Genomic DNA, 18512 nt, shown 5'->3' on the forward strand with positions numbered 1-18512 from the left:
GACTTCTTTTTGATGCCAAAGTGCTTGAGGTCTGTCCTCCTTGTGTTGCAGCTGAGATTTGCACATGACATCTGCTAATGTGCGAGTGATTCATGGCATTCTGTGTGTATGACAGAAGAGCTTTCAAAAGCTGATTGCTTTGTGGTTTCTTTAAAAGCTCCAATTCTTAAAGAGCTGTAGACCTTTTTTTTAAGCCTTTACTTAAAAGGGTATCTTTAACAATATCTCATGCTCATGAATCTTAAGTGTACAAGAATACAAAGTGTATGTTGGGTGCCCTCTGAAGACACAGCAACTGGCTCACACAACTCAAACCGGGATAACATCTTATTCTAGTGTTGGCTTTGGGAATAATTATGTTCCTCTGGCAAACCATGCTGGTATGTCAAGTCCTTTTATATACTTATGTCTTAACATAAAAACAATCAGTCTGTGAAACCTCTTAGATATGGGAAGAGTCCCTCAAGTTCATTTCTGCATTCTGAGTATAAAGGGGGAAAAAATAAAGTCTCTTTACAGTTGGCTTCTTTGTACCTGCAGTTAAATTGGATCCTGCAAGCCTTGATATTATTTCTCATCCGATTAACCATCTCAAAGCTGAGCTGCATCCTCTTGCCGGATTGCCAACCACATGCACAAGTGGATCTGATAGCATTCTGGTAACCTTGAGAACCATCTGCTTCTCCCTGCAGGTTAGGTGGAGTTAAGAGTACTGAAATTATTTCCACTGCTGCTGTGAAGAGGTGTACACAGTTGATGGCTCAGGTCTGGTTCTGTGTTACAAGGGAGCAATGACAGAGAGGCTTTAGCTCTTAAGCAATACAGGTTTGAAAATTCAGACTGAGGGTGGACAAACGCAGTGGCCCTTGTCCTTGAAGCTCTTGCACACTGCTGTGTCTGAGGGAGCTGGGCAGGACTTGCTCCCTCAACAGGAGCACTTTGCCGCTTGGAGAATTGTCTCGCTGCCAGTGACAGCTCAGGGCCTGAATGTGCCCTTGAAATGAAGTGGTTTCGATTCTGTTGTTGCTTGCTTTGAACAGAGGCTGTACTGTGTGTGCTGTGCTTGGTGTTTTAAGGCCTCCAGCAGCCATCTTCCCACCTACTGAGATACACGTATGGCTCCGAGGACAAGGCAAGTGCCCCTGCAGATGCATCCAGCTGCAGCTGAGGAAGTACTCTTCTCTTGCTGATGAGTTCCCTGGTACCTGCTCAGTCCCAGGCAAGTTGTGCAGTCTGTGGCCTATGTGCCTCCCTCCCAGCTACTGGAACCAGCCATGTGCAGGATCCTGAGGGGAGGGCCTGGTGCTTTCGGTGGGTTGGGTGTTGTACATGAACCCACGTGAGGTGGACCCAGAAGCACCCTCAGCTGTGGAGGTGCTTCTTGCCACGTGCGTTGCTGACCCCTTGTCACAGGGGATGCATGGTGGCAGGTTGCAGTGCTTTTGGAACACATTCAGGCAGGCGTTTTGTAGCTGCAGGGCTTTCCCTGTTTATTGCAGCTGAGCTCCCACCACTCCCATCACCACCTTTCTATAAAGATGCAAAAAAAAGGTGAAGGTCTGGGTGGAATCATCACAGATACTGCAAGCTGAGGACCCTCCCCACTACCCACACACCTTCCTCCCCTCTGGTCTTAATATTTTCCATCCCCAGTAGTGTGTTAACATATTTGCTATGTGGATTAAATGTGTGTGGGTGCTGTGGACGTACCTGGAATGTGGTTTGCCAGGCTCTTGTGTTGTAGGCGGATGTTCTCACGTCAGAATGTTGCACTCATGGTAGAGATTTGCATCTGGCATATCAGCTTTGGACAAACCTGTAGTACAAACAAACTGTGCAGCTCGCCTGTGCCTGAGAGCAGAACCTACACCACACTGATGTCAGAAGACACAAAATAAATTGGAGAAGACCTCACCTTTCTGCCCTTGCAAAACTCTTGGGGCTGCAGCAGAGTTAGTCAGGAGGTAGATGAAGATGGTGTCTTTGGAGCCTGTCATGAGATCAGAACACAAATTCAAGGGGGAATAGTTTCCCCTTGGTACACCAGCTGACTCTTCTAATAGGTGGCAATGGCATGTAAGTTCCCTCTTTTTTTTAATTTGATTCCCCCTAAAAGAGTCAGATCCTGAAGTAGGAAGAATTTCAGAGAGAACTGTGGCCTAGGCAGCACGTGTGTGTACTCATGCAGTCATCAAAGGAACCAAGTGCTGAGTGTATAGTGAGCTCCTCTCCCTCCCTTGCCCAAAACACACAAATACAGGCTTTGCCTTTCCCTTCTTGACACACAACTTGTAAATCTGACTACTGAAGCACGGTGCTGGGGCATGCTGTTGTATTTAACTGCATCCTGTCTGCAAAGGTATGGTGAGAGGCCTGGAGTGAACTTTGAAGGAACTGTGAGCCTTTTGTGGGGTAAAGATCATTATAGGTTATGCATAAATATCCTTCTCTGCTCTTGCTCAGCACGCTTCAGTTGTGGGCTTGATGGCAGATGTTTCAGATCAAGAAGCAGGCTGGGTGACTCCCTTCAGGTCAAGCTTTGAGGACCACGCAGCTGGGGCACCAGCTTTGTAAACCGCTGGGTTTCCTGTCTTCACCAGCAGAGGTCACTGCTCAAAGCAGGTTTGGGGAAGCGCCAGGCTGTGTACCTTGCCGTCGGTGGTGGCACGAAGTTTTGGGCTGAGCGCAAGGCTGCAGCTCGAAGATAGGTACTTGAGGCGGCTGTTGCCTTTTCAGACCCTGGCAGTCAGCTCGGGAAGGGTTTATCGGCACCCACCAAGAGCGCTCTAGGAAGAGTAAGCCCAGTCTCACAGTTAGTGTGAGCTGAACATTGCCAGGGAGGAACGGGTTTGTCCTTGCCTTTATCACAGAGATCCTGCGCAGCACTTCAGCTCTTCACGGGTGGCCACTCTTTGCTAGTCTCCCAGTTTCTGCATGCTCTATTTGAGATGCCAAGGACTGAGTTTAACTGCTGGAACTGGAAATGCACTCTATGACATACAATGAAGGGAAATGCTAAATTTCACTAAAGGGAGTGAGTCTTTGTCACAAGCTTTGCACTCAAACTGAAGCTTTTGGCTTCTGGGCCTCTTGTGAAATGGGGTTTAGTCTAACTCCGCCTTCCTTCACCTCCAATGATGATAACAACATATTTGTTTGCAAATCAGTAGGCTGCTGCAGTGACAGCAAAGAAGTGCCCTGGAATAAACAAATAATTCTGTATTCTGCACAGGGCTTGGTTGCTGTGCAGTAAATATATTCAATGTGTGGTCCAGACACTATGCCAATAAAGAACAAACAGAAGAGTGGCTGACTGCTCATTCAGCTATCACTGTCTTCAGCACCTTGAATATATGGATCCCCAGGCAAAATAACTGGAGGCTGTGCTATAATGCCAGAACTATAACTCATTTATAGTAGGCATGAATCAAGGGTGCCCCAGCAATTCTATTCCTGGCATGTCCCAATGCTGAGGATTGGGGTTTACACACTGAATATCCTTAAGTTGTGCTGTCTTTGTTTCTTTTTGTTTGTTCGTTACTGAAGTTTATTTTCCTGCCTGCATTGTATATGCATAGTGTGAGAGATGCATCTATTTGTGGACTGATGCAGAGAAATAACATAGGTGAATGTCTGAGGAAGGTAACTGCAGGTGTAAATAACCCCATCCTGAATGGAGGCTGGTCAAACCCTTCTTTACAGGCTCTTTTTCTCCAAGTCCTCTACCATGAACTGCTTAATTGGCAGTTCATTCTGCCTGGAGAGGCAGGAGGCAGGGAGAGATGTGTAGTGTTACAGCAGCTTTTGGGGATGCTGGTCGCTTCTTGCAGTGTCTGCAAGACAAAGGTGGATTCAAGATTACCCTATGATTTCCCCAAATATGCTAGCTATTGAGATTTGGTTTTGAAAGATAAGCCACAGTGATGTGAGGAATTTCTTTTTTCTAACTACAAGAGCTATAAATGAATCTATAAGTTATGAGGCAATGGTTGAGTACATCGCTAGATAATGTGTGGTCAGTTTGACCCTGCTGTTTTAATTCAGGGCACCATTGAAACCACTATAAAGCAGGGCTTTGTGCTGCCTTAAAGGGATATGTGCAATCTCCAAGAAATGGGCATAGTTACAGAGACAATCCCTTTGGCTCACTTTTTGTTTGGTTGTTTCATTTTTACTATCTGTGATGCAGTAAATTAAAACAAAAACAAGTCTGGACTTGGCATGCCTGTGTAAATAAACTGCTGTGTGTGAATCGACAGCTCGTTTGCAGCCAGGTTATTTATAACAAAGTTTGTTATTTCTCCTACCGGAGAGCTTGTTTTGTCCTATATGAACAGAATGATTATGGTAACACCTCCCACCTCTGGCTACACTGCAGCAGTCACACCAAGGCCTCACAATTTCAACTGTGGCCTTTTGAAATTCAATTTTGTTGCCTGTTGGGGTAGAAGCAGAGATTCCAGTATGTGAGCTAGAGATTAATTCTTCAGCTCTGCTTGTTTGCTCTACCCAGCTCACCTTACCTGTATCCGTTCTACTTCATTCCTCTCCTCCCACAGAACTGCTCGGGGAACTGGAGTTTTCAGCTTCCACGAGTTTCTCGAAGATCCGGTTTGTGACCAACCATAATGTGGACGCCAGTTACAACCGTCCGCTCCTGACAAAGGTAAAGAGCACACCTTGAAGGCTGGATTTGGCATACTGGGGTCCCCTTCACATAATGTCCTTTCCCCCAGTGTTTCCCCTTACCTGTTAGAGATGATCTCTCATTGTCCTCATGGCGTCATCTCAAGCCGGGACAGTTGTGCCTCTGCTTGAGCAGCAGTGACCACAGGGGTTCACGCTGTTGTGTCAAAGAGGTTTTGTGTCTGCAAAAGTACCTGTAGACCCTGAGAAAACCACTGCTGTGGCAATGACATGATCTTGGCTGGTATCAGCAGGGAAACCCTGAAGTATCAAACTTTTACACTGTGTTTATCTCCTCACTGCTCTGTGTAAAGCTTTGAGCTGGGCCCTGTGTGTGCTCAGGCACACTTACCCTGTGCTGTGGTGGTACAGGACTGCCTAGTTTCTGTGGCTAACGTGGTTCAGGAGCTGGTTTTGGTGTCACTGCCTTATCCTACCACCAGCAATGCCCAGATCCATGAGGCCAAGGATCTTGCTGGTGTTTCAGCAGTGTCTGGCTCCAAGGACACCAATCAACATAACCAGCACTGTTGCACCAGTGATTGTCTATGTCCTGGCTTTTTCTTAGTTGCTCTGAGGTATGATTTTGTCCCAGCCTGAGCTAGCTTTAGACTACTATCTGTTTTCTCTTTCTTTGGTCACCAGCTAGGAGTGAATGGGCATATAGGCAAGTCTCTGGCTACTTATCACCTATGTCCTACCCACTTGACTTAGTGAGAGAATATGCAGACAAGCAGTTGCATTCCTTCTGGGTTTTTTTTTATCCCAAATTACAACCTTGCTTTTCATATCTGACTTGAAATGAAGCAACACCCAGGGATTAGTTTCAGGGACTGAAGATGGCCTATCTGCCTCAACTGGAAGGTCTGCTTTGGAAGGAAGGAAGAGGCAGCTGGGCTAGCTGTGGGCAATACTGTTACCCAAAACTGCAGCCCTTGGCAACTGGGAACGTTGAACAAGAAGGCCAGTATGGAGAAATCTCCCCTCCTTCCCCCCCCCCCCCCCCCCATTCTACTAAAGGAAGAGTGTTGCTGTCATGAGGAGAGAGGCCAATGACTGGTCACAAGGACAGAAGGGGATGCATCCATCTAGTTCATGGATGCAGTGACAACATTGGGTGAATCAGTATGTGCTGTACAGTATGTGCATACAGCAAAGTTACAGTGACCCAGGGATATAAAACAGTCTTAGCCACGATTGCACTTGCTCGGCCTTTGTTCCAGAACTGAAACATATGAAACATCTTCTGATTCAGCAGAGAAAGGGAACTGGTGAACTCTTTTTATTAGTACAGTGATTCAAGGGGCACTTGGTCCTCCCATGTCTGTGGACTTGCTCTAGGAGCCAAGTTGTTGCTTTGGAAGAGCTATAGGGGTGTCAGGTCTCTGTTTGGAGAGCACAGCCAGGTCTGGAGGAGGATTTCCATCCGCTGCCTGCTTGTCTTGCTCAGACCCAGGGATGAGCATCCCCAGCTGGATAGTCCCAGCAAAGACAGGGCAGCTGCAGAGACACTCAAAAAAGAGGAAGCAGTGGTGTGAGAGAAGCTTTGTCCATGGGTAGGAAGGAATGTGGGTACCTGCGGCTTGAGCTATGCAGGCTACATCTCTGTGAGATGACCTGCCATGTAGAAATTCATCCTGCTGTGAAGGGCCTTAACCCTACGCGCTGTAGAAGCTTGGAGCTGCGATGTGCTTTAGCCTGAAGCCTTCCAAGGTTAACTCCTGCTCAGAGGGTGCCCAGAGTACGGAGGAGGCTCTGCGCCTCTCTGCCTGCAGAGCAGCTCAGCCCTGCGCTATTGCTGAGCGAGTGGCGGCACCTCCCGGTGCTTTGCAGAATACTCTGGATCATAGTTGGGAAAAGGAAACAGAAACAGCGGGTCCGAGCAGGGCTTGCGTGTCCTGAGGTATGGGATGGGGAATGGCGTGGGCTAATGAGGTCAGAGCAGCCAGGAGCTGAAGCTGTCCTTTCCCTGCTTGCTGTGGGAAGATCCCGTACCACACTTCCCCATTAGGACGTTAGAAAACTACCTGTTTTCTAGGAAACCCCCTCTAGTTCCAGTGTTCAGGCAGTGTGCATCAGCATAGCTGTGATAATTTGCACACTAAACCCTACCTCTTTCCTGTACTGGAAGGAGCAGGATTACCCTCGTTACGCTGTGCTCTGAAATCATGTCTGCCTCGGGAAATTTAACTGCCTCTTCACGTCGCTGGGGTTTAGAGCTTTACCACGGTGTATTTGTGTCTTCAGTAATTGTTGTTTCTGGTAGCACTGCCAGGTGCCTTCAACATTTCCAAATCAAAGAGAGAGTGGCTCAGTCCTGATAGCCCTGCAGACAGACAGGAGCGGGGAATGGGTGTAGGTCAGCAGAGCGCTGAGAGGTGGTGTGCGGCTGTAGGGAGCAGCCATGCAGGGGGATAATGTACACTGACAATTTGTACTTGCGTTTAAAATCCCCAGGACATCACCGTTAAAATCCATTGTTTGTGCTAGGTGGTTCATATTTAGCTTTGTTTCCTATAGAGGTAATGTGGGAATTTCTCCCTTTTTGTAGCATCTTGCTCCTACTAATAGTATGAGGACATTTACCGGTTTTTAACGGCATTTGACAGAGAGCTATTAACTTCTGATGATTTAAGATGTGGTCTTACAGAAGAAGAAGACCCCATTACTGCCCTTCTTGAGGGGAAAAGCTGGCAAGCTTCTTCTTTAGTAGACATCGGGGCATCTGTGCTGGGCAGGGAGGAGGAGAGGCACTGCAAATGAGGTTCCTTAAGTACTGCTGCTCCCAGAACTGCTTGTTCCACCTTGGGATCTCATGTATTTTATGGACAGTTGTTTCCCTCCCACCAAATCCACAACATTCGTAGCATTTGCCAAGAAAAAGTCATGCGCTCTTGTCTTGAACCATTCCTTTACTCTGCAGGGTGGCATATGCTATTAAGGGGTTGGACGAAGTGTGAGTGAGGCACTCTGTGCAGCATCTCTGCTGCCAGAAGATGAAGATCTCTGTCATCTAGCTGCGGAATGCTCCTCAGGAGGGGTGCAGCAAGACGCCAGATCAGTAGCTGTCCCTCCTCCTCATGCTAAATCTCCCAAGCCTCTCCTTTAGCTCTAATGTGAACGGTCATGATTTCCAACCAGATGTCTGTCTGATTCATGCCCGCGTAAATCAGGGATGACTCCAAGTCACTCCTATCTTGGAGCTGCCCTGTGTTACAGACCTGCTGTGCTGCACCTGTGCCGACAGCAGCGTGCAGGGCAGCAGGGTGCCAACAAAGAGTGGGCTGGTAAAGCTCGCTGGTGCAAAGCTGCACACCATAGCTCAGCCTGCATTTGCTTGGAACCAGGCCCAAGCTAATAAACCCGGCTAGATTGCTTCCAGACCCGAGCTGGCCTGTGAGGAGCCAGCGCAAATGTCACTGCTCTGCGCTGCTTGCTCGGAGCTACCCTAATTGTTTCTACTGGAGTGGGCCTGCTCCAGGCACCTGTAGGACAGGAAGGGAATGATGAATGGCCACCATATAAACAGAAGAGCTGAATGCACCTGAGACTGTGTCAGCGAGATGTCTAGGCCAGGTTGCTCCCACCTCTGTCGCATCTCCTGCTTCCCGGGCCCAGGCTGCTGGCAAGGCTTTTGCTCCCTCCCGCTGCTCCTTTGTGGCACGCTGCAGTCACTGTGGCTTCTGCACAGGAGTTGTTTATAGGGTGCTGTTGGGTGGCTGGCTGGTTTGCGGGTGTCTCGTGCTTCCTGCCCGTTGCGTGCCTGGTGTGCAAGCATGGGGGACCCCCGAAGCCTGTGGGGAAGAAGAGGGGCCCCAGGCCTTTGGCAGTGGGGCAGTGCGAGGGAAAACATGGCCCACTGGGGTATCAAGCGGGCAAGCGCAAGGCCCTCTCACCGCCAGCGGGCAGCTGCGGTCTCTCTAACGGGGAGCAGGGAGGTGCGGCAAGCGCGGGGTCCCCGGCCCTTTCCCCTTCGCTGGGGGGCCGAGGCCGTGGGGGGCTCGCCGGGGAAGCAGACCCCGCTCCCCGCCGCTCCGCTGTCAAAGCCCCGAGGGGCGGCCCCGGCGGCACAGCCCTCCCCCTGCCCGCCCCGACTGGCCCGAGCGAAGGGCTGGCCCCGCCGCCGCGCCGGGGTAATGGCCCGGGCCGCTTTCACTCTGGCAGCCGGCCCTGCGGCGGGGGAGCGGGGCTGAGCCCATGAGCCCGGCCCGGCGGCGGCAGGACGGGGCGCGGCGGGACCCGGCGGGCAGCGCGTCCCCCCGGGGGGCCCCTCCCAGGTAGGAGCGCGGCGGCGCGGCCGGGCTCTGCCTGCCGGCCGGTGACCCAGCGGGCTGCGCTGAGCGCCGGGCGCTGCCGCCGCGTCCGCCGTTGCCTGGGTGGCCGCTGTTTGGGTGCCTCGGCTCAGAGGCACCGGCCTCGACACCCTCCGCCCTCCCCTTGCCCTGCCGGCCGGTCTCGCCTCGCGGGGGGCGGTCGCGAAAAGCCCGGCGGTGTTGCCTGGAGGGGGAGGCAAGCCGAGGCGCGGCGCCAGCCTCCCCGTCCCTCACAGGCGAGGTCTGAGCCCCGCGTTTCTGTCCCCGTCTCCTTCCCCTCCTCCGGGGCCGGTGTGCGTGAGGGGAGCGAGCGGGGCCGCCTGCCGCCTCACGGGCGGCGGTTAACGGCCGAGGGCGGCGGGGCTGAGGCGGGCGGCGGGCGGCTGCGGTGGGCTCCGGCGGGGCTGACTCCCGGTGGTGTCCGGTCGGTGCAGGGGAGCGGCGAGGGCCCCGTCAGCAGCCGGGCGTGGACATGCACTGTGAGCTCGCCGCGGGTCAGAGAAGCAGCGCCCGCTTCGAGGTGACCGATAAATGCCCCGCAGCGCCTGCGAAGGAACTGCCGCGGGGGACTCGTCCCAGCGCCGGTAAAGGTGTCTTGAATCCTCAGATGTCCTTTAAAATAACGGTCAGCAACGGCGGTGACCGCGCGGAGCCTCAGCAGAGCCCCCCTGAGATGTCAGCGCCTCTGCTAGATTTCATCCCTAAAAGAGCCAGCATATTCGAGAGGATCCCCATCCTGCCCAGGGCGCAGGAGCTGCGATGTGCTAGAGGCTCTAAAGACTACTTCCAGCAGCAGAAACATCAAAGCGTGAAGGGTGAGTTTAAAACCGCATGATCTGAGCACTACCACCACCAACCAAACACAACATGTATCAAGCTTCCCCTCTCCTTTTGGTTTTCAGATTCTTTTCTAACTTTAAAACTTCCCCCCCCCCATGCAAAACCAGGGTGGTTTTTACTGATGGGAAGCAGAGTGTTTCTCAATATTCCTTAAGAAATCCCGAGCCCAGCATCTCCTTTAGGTGCCCTAAGCGACTGCAGCTCGGTTTGGTCTGCTCTCGGAGGTGGCTGTTGGGAGGATGGTGCTGAACACTGGGTTAGTCTGTCCTGCGCCGCTGCGTGCGTGTGGGGTGTTTGTTTGCGAGCATGCCAGACTGACAATAAATGCCTCGTTCTTATTCAGCAGTTTCACCACGCTTGCTTGGATTTATAGTTTGTGTTTCAAGGAGGTGTTACAAATGCTGGATTCATGCAGTGAATCCTCAGGCTTGGGATTCCTGGTAGCCTGAAAGGCATTGCCGTAAGGTCGAATTCAACAAATGCCCACTTTTTATCCATCCATTGTTAAAGCTGAAGTTAGGTTAGGAATTGCCGCTGAAATCTGTTCGTTACCCTTTTAAGTCAGAACTTGTTAACTGGGCTGGAATTTGTTAATCAAAACTTAGTTTTGAAATAATCCCTCTAAGGTATCACTGGATGGGATCAGTGGGAATTGAAGCATTCCTTTATGCTACAAAGCCGCTTGCAAAGCTGAACGTGCACCTGTTTGTTAATATTAAAGCAATGTTTTCTGCAGTGTTAAAAAGGTGATTCTCTTTTTGTCCTCTCAGCCCTTTCCCATTCTCAATTTTAGAGATCTACATGCAATTATCTTCTTGCTGTAAAGCAGTTCCCACTATGATTTTTTTCAGTGCATCCCTTTCTGCCTATTGTTCTGAAAAATAGAAGTAAGCTGTGTGCCCTTGGACTAGTAACACTTTCCTTTGTGAGCCCGTTCCCTAGGGTGATGGCACCTTTCATTGCCGTGAAGTTATGTTAATGAACACCTCAATCTGTGCTAGGTCTGTCCTGCAAACCACAGGATGTGTTTGTTCATCGCCAGTGAATACAGACGGAGTGGAGCAGCAGGTTATATATTACCTTTTTAATTTTTCTGTTTGTTAATGCTGCAATTCTCCTCTCCTGATTAAAAAGAAAAGAAAAGGCTGTTAATGTTTGGCAGCAATGAAATGAAGGTCTGTTACACAGAACCAGGTTTGGAGGGGGGGAGAAGGAGGATTCACAAAGTATGGAGGGACAGCTACGAGCTCTAGTACTGCTGGGCTGCTGCCTGTAGAAGGGACTCGTGAGATACTCAAGTCCCTTGTGGTCCTGTGAGCGAGGTTGCTGCCCCTTGACTAGGGGTCATACCAGCTTTAAATCTTACGCAGAATCACTTTCCTTTTTTCTTTTTGCCTTTGAGCTACTTGGTTCTCTTTTCATGGGTGTTACTCTGGTGACTCCTGCTGCTGAGGCAGGGGTGTAGGGAGGGAAAGATGAAAACTGTAATTTCCATTGACTTTGGGCTTTTGTAGTAGATGTAGGTGGGCATGAGAGAAGGTTGCTAATTCATCTTTCCTGACTGATCAATTTCCTCTTTTCACCACTGGGGGAAAAAAAAAAAAAGGTGTTTTAAGTTTTGCTACTGTTTTTTGTTTAATGTGTTTTCTGTCTAGGGTGTTACCTTGTGGTTGCTTCAGTATATGGGTGACTTGAGTCATGGCAGTAAGTAGGAGGTGCCCATGGGCCGGATAGGGTTCATTTACTGAGTATGGTGATTTGATGGATAATGATGGATTTTTCCAAAGACGGTAGCAGAGGTTTTTTTTTGGGTGGTTTTTTTTTTGTTTCATTTCTGCCCCCCCCTTTTTTTTTCTTTGTGGGTTTTTTTTTTCTTTCTTCCTTCCCTGTGAGGATATTTTCAGAAGTTTCGGAAAGTAAAATTTTGAGCTACAGTCTGATTTGAAATATGTGGGCTGTGCTGCTTCTTCTGACCTGCACGGTGTCAGCAAGTGCCTTAATGTCCACTCAGACATTTTGGAGTTCGCCCACTTAATACAGTGAGCTACCAACCCCTGCTTAGCACTCTGTGTTTCTGAGTCAGAAATAACAGAAGTCACTCATGCACTCGCTGTGATCTGACTGTAAAATCAGAGCTCTGTGAATCTAAAAGCAATCAGGAGAGCCACTTGATCTTTCAAGGAGTGGTGTAAACCATCTCCCAACAACCCCGGTTCTATCAGGAAGATAAACAAAAGGACCAGGGACGGCTGCATGTGGGTGCAATACAACAAGAGAGCTAAGAAATAGGAATGAGGGAAATACTCAGATTTACTCACTAAAAGGTTTTGGGAAGGAAACTGATGACAGCTTGATTTCAGATCATCGCACAGTGTGTCTCCTGCTCTCCAGCCCCAGAGTACCATGTTCCCTCCGCAGTCTGGGTTAGATTACTGAATGTGCCTCCTGGTTTTGGTTTATCCACAGTTGAAAGCTGCAAGTACGGAGGGTAAAAGAAGCTCTTTAACAAGAGCAACCCGATTTTTATAGTTGCCTGTAAAAGATACTCTCTTTTTTCTAAACATGCCTTTACTTATTTTTTTATTTATGTTTTCAAAAAAGAATGAATCAAAATTGTACACTACCCTACTAATAAAAAGGGCAACTTTGAAGTAATCACGATGGAGAGAAAACATCCTGCTGTTGTAGTGTCTCTGTGGTGTTACTCCACTCCTTCACAGTGTTTTAAGTTATGATCCTGCAAAATGCTTCTGTGCCTGAGCAAGTCATTTTACGTGAAGAGCCAAACAAAAACTGAGGGGCGGTGGTGAAGATTACTTCTGGGAGTCAGATCATTTGGGTTTAAACTTTGCAGGATGGAGCTGTTGGTTGTTTACCAAAAATATCAGTATTTTGGAATCATGTTTTGTTCTGTTTGGAGCTGTTGAAAATAAACACCCAGTTTTTATCCAGCCTCCCCCTTCTGGTATGACTGGCTGTGATACACACCACGCTTTTCTTGATCATTGATTTCCCTGTATTACTCACAAGGCAGAGTATTTGCACCCAGGCCATGCTTCTTAAAGGCATTTGTGGTCTGCTCGGCAGAGACTAACTGTACCTTAAGGTATGGAGTCCATTTTACAATGTTTTACTGAGATTTTGTGGTTTTGGTTCTGTTTTGTTGAATTTCATGTTACAGTATTACCATTTTGAAAGTAAAATAATTGATGTCGATGGGAAAGAAACTTCTGGGAAAGCAAGCTTTAGTGGTGACAAAAGGGTAATCTATAAAGATGTCAAATATCTCAGTTTTTTCATGCCACTGATTACGGCTGTTACCAGGAACCACTTCTCCTTTTCATTCTTTTCCAGTTTCGTTCGTGTACCTAATTCATGACTCAGTAGAAATGACGAGATTTATCCTGGTAGTTGTGCCACTGGGAAATCATCCAAATGGCCCAGACCTTTGCAGTAACCACTTCAGATATTAACTTACAGTGAGCAAAACAATAAGCTGTTCGGGTTGCAGGAGATGGATATTTCCCTGTTGAGAGTATTTTGTATTCAGACAAGGAGAAAGTGGGTTGGCTTTATTGTTTAACTTTTTAGCTGTAGCTGCTTTCAGCAATTGTACAACCAGTTTATTGAAACGCATTAATTTTATTCTGCTGTTCAGAAGGAGGGTTAAATCTTGCCATTTCAAACCCCTGTGACTGTTCCCTTGGTTAGCAGGACAGTCCTTGCATAAGTAACAGCTTATACTGTTGGGATCTTAAGCAAAAGCATATGTTTTGGTTATATGACTTATTAGGTGTATCGACTGGTCTTGGGCCTGATTCTGCCATTTTCGTTCAAATACCTTGTCTGTGTTCACCTGAGTTATCCCACTGGAGCAAATGGGACTGCCTAGAGGTGATAAATATTATATGGGCTGATAAGGGGACAGGGAATGGGCTCACTAAACTCTAAACTGTCTCAATTTTATATGGAGCTGTAGTAATAAATTGGTCTTCTTTCTACTGTAGTTCTCTTGCTTGCTGCATTTGAACTCTCTGCTACAAAAAGGAATTTAAAGCTTTATTTGAACAGAACTTGCAGTTATAGAGCTCCTTATTTCATGGTCTGATTCTTTTTTTTATTGTTATTATTGTTATTTTATTGTTATTATTTTCCCTAATTTTCTTTTTTTTTTTCTTTTTTCTTTTTTGTAAGAGGAGAAAGGCGAAGAAACTGCAGGTTGCAAAATGTGTGCATAACGTCATTTGGGATAAATTGTGACTGTCCTCTCCTCCCTTAAACTGGCTAAAATGCTTATTTGTCTTGAATAGGAAAATAACTTTGAGTTACTTGCTGTTGAAGGAAGTTCTTCTAATGATTTGTGTTGCAAAATCAGAGTCACGAAGTTGAAGATGACTCTTTCATGGATTTAATTTAAAAAAGCTTGCATTGTACATAATAGTGAAATTCTCTGTTATTTAGGCATTGGTACTACAGAATATTTAGTAAATAGAAACCAGAAGATTTAATGATTGACCTGTCATATAAAGGCATTCAGTACTTGTAAAAGCAAAAAAAACCACATTAACATGTGGTATGAAGATGGAAATTATCATGTACTCTGCTAAATGGAATGAGAAGAAAAATACCTTTTCCTTTCTTCTTATTATAATAAATATAAAATCTGAATCTTGCGAGTGCTTGAGTATGTGCATTAATGTGATCCTGACAATATTCTCATCGACTCCGAATAGTTTTGACTTAGTATATTCCAAATTATATATTCAACTATGCCTAAATGATTATTCGTGTGTCAGAGTTCAACCCTGTATACACAGAAGCTGTTAAGCGTATGCTGAGGATTTTGAGTAAATTTGACAATATATTCTGGAAGTGCTTCAAGATTCTATTTAGTAAAACTGTTACATGTAAAGTGAGAGTCTTTTGGGAGATAGTACTTCATCACTGCAACAAAGTGTTGGTTTTGGTTTTGTTTACTTCCAGTGAGCAAAGGTTCTTAGCATGTTGAATAAGAGGGACAACATTTTACTGCGAGTGATTAATATCAGAAGGAATCTTGTCCACTAACTTTAGCTGGGTCAGTATTTCAGTTCTAATATTACCAAAAGTTCATTTTCTATGTACAGGGAAAAGCTTGTAGAACAAATAACAAGCTTGTATTAAATCCATCTGTAAGCTAGGGAGTGGAATAAAGTGTAGACTATGAAGAGAAATTTGTAGTACTGCGAATGTAATTTCCATGTTTGGTACCATGATTGCCATTATTCTAGAAACATGAACCTCAGCTGTTTAGTGATTTTGGAACTGTTGAAGATGTCGGTGGCAGGGTAATGGGAGAAGGAATATAGATGTAAACTGCTCCATTTTGCACTCCAGGTTTCTATGATTATATGTCAACAGGCTTGAACAAGACATGCAATCCAACAATCATTTCACAGTGCATGAAGCTGCTTTTAATAGTTTGTTGTTTTCTCTTTGCCTTTTTGACTCAGCCACCAAACTTTGTTTCCCAGCATACTGATGTAACTCAAAGAATACAGGGTTCCAAAGCAAGGGCAGTGCTCTCTAACTGTGGTACAGCATAATCTTGCCCTACAAATGTGCAAACAATAGCAAAAGTATGTGTTTCTGAATATGCCACAGCTGTTACCCTCTCCTGAGAGCAGGGAGCGTTACAATGACATAGCCAGAATGACCAGTTAAAACCACTCATGCCTTTTTATTGCGTTTAAATGGGGCATGTAAAAAAGCAAGGGCCGGTTCTTCCGTTCAGATAAGTATCAGTTCAGACTACTGCAGTACTGCCTTTCTGCACAGGCTTTGAAGAATAGAGGCAAAGAATTCCCCTTTTTCCCTTCCCCTCCTATTACATTTCTGGCACCCAGTATGTGAAATCTCGGTTGGAACCTGGAACTTTCTGTTCTCACAATCTCTGCGCTTCACCAGTAACCTGGAACAAGGACTGTTTTTTGTTTTCCTTTTAAATTGCTGTCATTACTTTGGATGTATTAAATGATTGTTAATGATTAAGATTATTTGTAGAAAGGGGACTAGTTCAAAACCAGATGACATGTTGCCAGAGCTGCAATAAGAAATAGATCCAAATTCTTTGTGTTAGGTTATTTTGAGGTTTTGAGCATTTAGGAATTACAAGATTGATCTCAGTCAAGTAGTCACAGAGTGCTTAAGTGCCATCTTTTTTTTTTTCCTTTAGCAATTGTTTTGCTTTAAATCTAATAATTATGTCTGACTTTTCTGTCATTATGTCTGAATGTATGTGTGATGGTTTTGCGTAAAGAGCGCTGTAATTGAATCTACCTGGTCGAATTTATTCTAAGGGTTAAATGAATGCAAACCATCTGAAACTGCATTTAATTCTGGCATTTACGTGTGTGATAAGAGGGCTTTGTGAGTGTTAAGAGAGTTGTCAGTTGGTTTAGAATGCAAATACATTCGTATGTGTTTGTTTGCATATTTAGCCAGAGGGGTAAATGACACTAAGGCGACATCATCAAATACTGTCAAACTAACTTTTTAATACAGATGTCCATTGTTGTTTTAAGTGCTTAAGGGGTTGGTGGCTTGGTTTATTTTGGAACTTGCTGAACTATATGAAGTGTGTCTCCAGGGACCTGGTATTTTAATACCTAGTAGAAGGTTGTATAACAGTAGATGATGTATTTTGCCTTCCAATGCTGTAAATAAATTATATGCGTTAGCTTGGGAAAGCGTATCTGAGGTGTAAATCAAAGGCTAATATAAGACGAAAAAAAGAGGTAGCGATGTCTTGTAACTGATTAGGTTTTTTGTTAATTTATCTATAACCAAGAGCTGTAAGGACAATAATATGTTAAAATGTTAACATGAGGCACTTCCTGAGAGGAGATAGATGGTCTAGGGTTATTTAAAATATGTGCTGTGATTCACTGCTTTTTTACAATTTGCTGTGGTTAAGTCACTTAAATGGAGAAGTCAACAATCCCCTGGGCAAAGAAAGATAATGTAGTTTTAAGTGTATTGTAAAAATTGAAATTTGATAGCTTCCACTCTATAATCCCATCTAAGTCTTGGTTGTATTAAAAGGAGAATAGATACATGTGTCAGTTTTGGAGCATAATCTTTTATTTTTAGTTTTTTAAAGATGATAGATGTGCTTCAGACAAGCAACACACCACTTTATTAATGTGAATGTTTTGCTAAATGCTACATGCTTAACGTAATCCCCATTCCTTTATAATAAGTTTAAATATTAATTCTTTGGAATGCTAGATGCCTAAAGCTAGATAGAAATGCTGTGCAGTTTCAGATATCTAGGAGTGGGCTTGTGAAACAGGATATTTAACTGGGAGAGATGAGTAGCACATTTCAGAGTTATTAGGGCAGAACAACAATGCAAGAGGATGACTTTAAAAAAAAAAAAAAGGCAATAAAATTGTTTTCTGTGCATAAGGCTTAAATACCTTAGCGTCATTTATTGAAACACAATAGTAGGTTTGCAGCGTATGTAGGTTCTAGATTGCATTTTTTATTATCATTTTGTTTAACTTCTTTTTAGCTGCCCGCCCCTCTCTAAAGCAGCTGGCTTTGATTTAACCTGAATCCTTCTCTTAGACCAAATGATCACTCACTTACGACGGCTGTGTTATGCTCTTCGATGGAACATCTCTGTCGGGGCAGACGCTTGAGAGAGAAGACTAAATAGGATAGGGAGGGTGCTCGAGGAAAGCAGCAGTTTGCATTCAGAAGGACTCATTTCACTCTAAACCAGCTCTTGCTTACTGTTCCTTATGTAAGTAAGTCTTGCCGACCTCCCAGCCGCCCTCTGTGCTGGACAGAGAAGAGAGAGTTAAAGTGTGAACAGATAAAAGAGGAAATTTCTGGTTTATTACCCAGTATTTTCTGGGAAAATCCCAGAAAGGATTTAACATGAGATTTCATAACTCTTGCTTTTCCCTGCTGCTCCTGCTGAAATTGCAGGGGGTTGTAGCATTGACTTCAGGAAGAGGCCAGTACTGAATGGTTTTGAAAATCCCATCCATGCTTTTGAGGCACAGAGAAGATCCAAGTGGTTAAACTCTGTCCTGAAGTGCAAAGTGTACAAGCTGAAGCAGCACAATAGCTCTGATGCCAAACTCAGTTGGAACAGTATGTTTTCCTTTAATTTTTCTTCTTCTTCAATACTGTGCATGGGTCTAAAGCTGGTGTGATCTGCCATTGTACACGAAACAGGCAAAAATGGTGAAGGATTTGTCAGCAGCTGATGTGGCCAAGTACATAAACGCTTTGGATGAAGAGTTAGGGTGCTTGAACCCTATTCTAGGCTGTAGCGCATGTATCATTTTGAGGCAAGTCTGTGTACTGTTCATGATGTTTCTGCTGCAGGAGTGGAATGGAGTAAGGTGTAGAGAAAGATAAGTCAGTTTTGGAGCCAGCAGTGCAGTTGTTTCAGCACAGCATCAGCGCCAGCTTAATTTTCTATGCCGAGGGCCAGAGTTTGTTAGTTCAGGTGCAGTGTTTGGGTGATGTGGCTGTGCTCTGTTTGAGATCTGATCTGGTGGTGCAGCAGGATGCTGCACTGCAACATGTGGCTGTATCTGCCTAGGATGGCACTTGCTTGAGCATGCCTGCACCCCCTCTGCATAGTGTGCGTGTGGACCAGATTGCTCTCTGCTA

General features: G+C 46.0%; 1 protein-coding gene across 4 annotated transcripts in view; it reads left to right on the top strand.

Moving 5' to 3' along the window:
- The first annotated feature begins 8839 nt into the window (after positions 1–8839).
- Positions 8840–18512, top strand: part of GLIS1 (GLIS family zinc finger 1) — a 198975-nt gene continuing 189302 nt past the window's right edge. For 3 of the 4 annotated variants that reach the window (XM_065673307.1, XM_065673306.1, XM_065673308.1), the window contains exons 1-2: positions 8840–8963; positions 9434–9814. In XM_065673307.1, the coding sequence (XP_065529379.1) occupies positions 9472–9814 (343 nt within the window). In that variant the 5' untranslated portion in view covers positions 8840–8963; positions 9434–9471. The remainder of the gene's footprint in view (positions 8964–9433; positions 9815–18512) is intronic. The other variant, XM_065673305.1, reaches the window with a different exon arrangement.

This window comes from Lathamus discolor, chromosome 3, assembly GCF_037157495.1.
Source record: "Lathamus discolor isolate bLatDis1 chromosome 3, bLatDis1.hap1, whole genome shotgun sequence".
Classification (NCBI taxonomy): domain Eukaryota; kingdom Metazoa; phylum Chordata; class Aves; order Psittaciformes; family Psittacidae; genus Lathamus; species Lathamus discolor.